Source organism: Meleagris gallopavo, chromosome Z (genome assembly GCF_000146605.3).
Source record: "Meleagris gallopavo isolate NT-WF06-2002-E0010 breed Aviagen turkey brand Nicholas breeding stock chromosome Z, Turkey_5.1, whole genome shotgun sequence".
NCBI classification, from domain to species: domain Eukaryota; kingdom Metazoa; phylum Chordata; class Aves; order Galliformes; family Phasianidae; genus Meleagris; species Meleagris gallopavo.
Window position 1 is genome coordinate 7,267,345 of NC_015041.2, and position 2,289 is coordinate 7,269,633.

Genomic DNA, 2,289 nt, shown 5'->3' on the forward strand with positions numbered 1-2,289 from the left:
GTCAGCTGGAAGTACCCCGCATCCTGGCCTAAGGAGCCACACTTCCAGCTGCGGTTTCGCCTCCAGTACCGCCCCGTCATCCACCGCTCCTGGTCTGTGGTAAGCAGAGGCCAGGAGGGGTTTCACAGTGAGGTGGTGGCCTCCTGTAGGGGTGTCCATGTGCCCAACATCTTCTGCTGCACAGGTGGAGACGGTGAACCTGTCTGAGGTGATCACAGATGCTTTTGCGGGGCTGGAGCACGTGGTGCAAGTGAGCGCGAAGGATTTCCTGGATGCGGGGAATTGGAGCGAATGGAGCGCAGAGGCACGGGCCACGCCAGTCAGAGGTCTGGGACAGGGGTCTTACTGACTGGCAGCATCCCTCCCATAGCCTCTCCAGCACTCTGGGCAGCTCTGTAGCCTGTTTCCATCCTTTGGGTGTCGCTGGGGCAAGCCCTAGCCCCTGGGTCCCCTTCAAGTTGCCCAGAAACTGGTTCCAAGTAGGAGGCAGAAAAGCAGCTCCCAGACCATTGAAAATCATGGCAGGGTGTAATTTGGGAATTGCCCCCACCATGGCCTTCAGGGCACCCTTGGGCTACTAGAACCCTATGGCACAGGGCACTTCTTTACTCCTCCCTGCCACATTGCCCATGATTTGGGGTGGACTAATTCCCAGTCCTTCTGATTTAACAGACCCAGCCACCATGGTGAGTGAAGAAACCACTACAGATGTCAGCCTGGGAAGCCTGGCTGAGGAGCCTTCACAGGCACCCAACCCTGAGCCCATCAGTGAGTAGAGCTGGGGGTTGTGGGGTGGGAGCAGGCCCCAAAGCATGGCTGCAGGGTCCTTTCTGAGTGCCAGAGGCTACAACAGTTTTCTGTCCCAGACCGTAATGACCCCCTGGAGAATACAGCCATCCTGGTCTCCCTTGGGATCTTTGCCTTCTTTGTCCTGGCTGCCGTTCTCGTCATCGCCATACTCATCTGGTAGGTTGGATTTAGTCCCTGACTGCTCAGCATTGGTGTCCCATGATGCTCTGTGCTGTGGCCACAACACAACTGGGCACAGCTGGATAGGGGTGCACTGTGGAGGCACTCCAGCAGTGCCAGTGTCCAGGGTGGGCTGCTCAGGGTTCTCTACCACTGTTGTTCTGTCTGCAGGCTCCGAGTGAGGAAGCATAGCAAGGATGAGACCAAACCCCACAACTTCCTGGTTGCTGCCACCCACTTGAAGGCTCTGCCAAGTGAGTGTTGGGGTAGGGGGGCATGAGACCAAAGAGGTCAGGGAAAGGCTCAGGGCAGAGCCTCTGACCCTCTGTCTTCTTTCTCCAAAGGAACCCAGATCCTGCCATGAGCCACAGCTGACCCTGCTCCGTGCATCCGCTTGCCATGTACGGGACATAACACCACTGTTGGCCCCAAGGGCCCCATGTCACGCAGCCTCGGGCGTTGCCCCCAGCACCTCCAGCGTGCGGGATGGACTCTATGGACAGAAGCTGCGCTCCCAGGATCTCTGGGCTTCCTGTGCCTGTCAGGAGCGGCTGGACTCATGGGGATGGGGCACCGAGCCAGCCCCTCATCACCTCGTCATGCCGCCTCCATGGGGATCATGGGCACAGGCTCCTCCCAGGGGTGCTGGGCATCGGTGACCGCTGAGCCCACCAGCTGTCAGCAGGCAGAAGGGAACCCTCCTTCTGTAATCTCAATAAAGAGGGTAGTGTTGGCACTGCCCAGACAAGACCCCTTTGCACCAGATGCTGGGCAGGAGGAGCAGTGCCAGCTTGGTGACCCTCATTCTGTTCAGCTTTTGCTGAATGCCAGCAGAGGACAGAACCCTCTACAGAGCCCCCAGCTTGGTGTGTGCTGCCTGCCCCCCTTACCTCACCTTGACACAGCCCCCATAATCACTTCCATGTGTTGGCACCTCCCAGCCCCAGTACTCGACGCCAGTGGCTTCATGCCCAACCAGATCCATATGAGGCTGAGTGGAAATGCAGGCAGCAGCAGTGTGGGGAACATGAGGAGGCTTTGGGGCTCTGATTTATACAGGATTTATCTCACTGTGGTATCCATGCACCATAAGGCAGGGCTAGGAGATGGCTCTGGTATGATCCTACCCCAGAGTTGTGCTGTGAGTGAAAGCTGGACTGTGCCAGAGAGGAATCAGTTTTGTGCCCTTTGTAGTGGCACCACAAGTCCTGTGCCTACCTCCTGCTGTGTGATAACCAGCTGAGCTCTGCCCTTTTCTGCATGTGCTGGGGCTTGGCTTTGCAGGTTCCAGGGTCTCTGGCGTGCTACGGGAATGGTTCC

General features: G+C 57.8%; 1 protein-coding gene across 2 annotated transcripts in view; it reads left to right on the top strand.

Moving 5' to 3' along the window:
* Positions 1–1,734, top strand: part of IL11RA (interleukin 11 receptor subunit alpha) — a 4,374-nt gene extending 2,640 nt beyond the window's left edge. For both annotated transcript variants that reach the window (XM_010725223.3, XM_010725224.3), the window contains exons 8-13: positions 1–99; positions 185–326; positions 673–768; positions 867–966; positions 1,141–1,223; positions 1,314–1,734. In XM_010725223.3, coding sequence (XP_010723525.2) covers positions 1–99; positions 185–326; positions 673–768; positions 867–966; positions 1,141–1,223; positions 1,314–1,333 — 540 coding nt within the window. In that variant the 3' untranslated portion in view covers positions 1,334–1,734. The remainder of the gene's footprint in view (positions 100–184; positions 327–672; positions 769–866; positions 967–1,140; positions 1,224–1,313) is intronic.
* Positions 1,735–2,289: the final 555 nt, after the last annotated feature.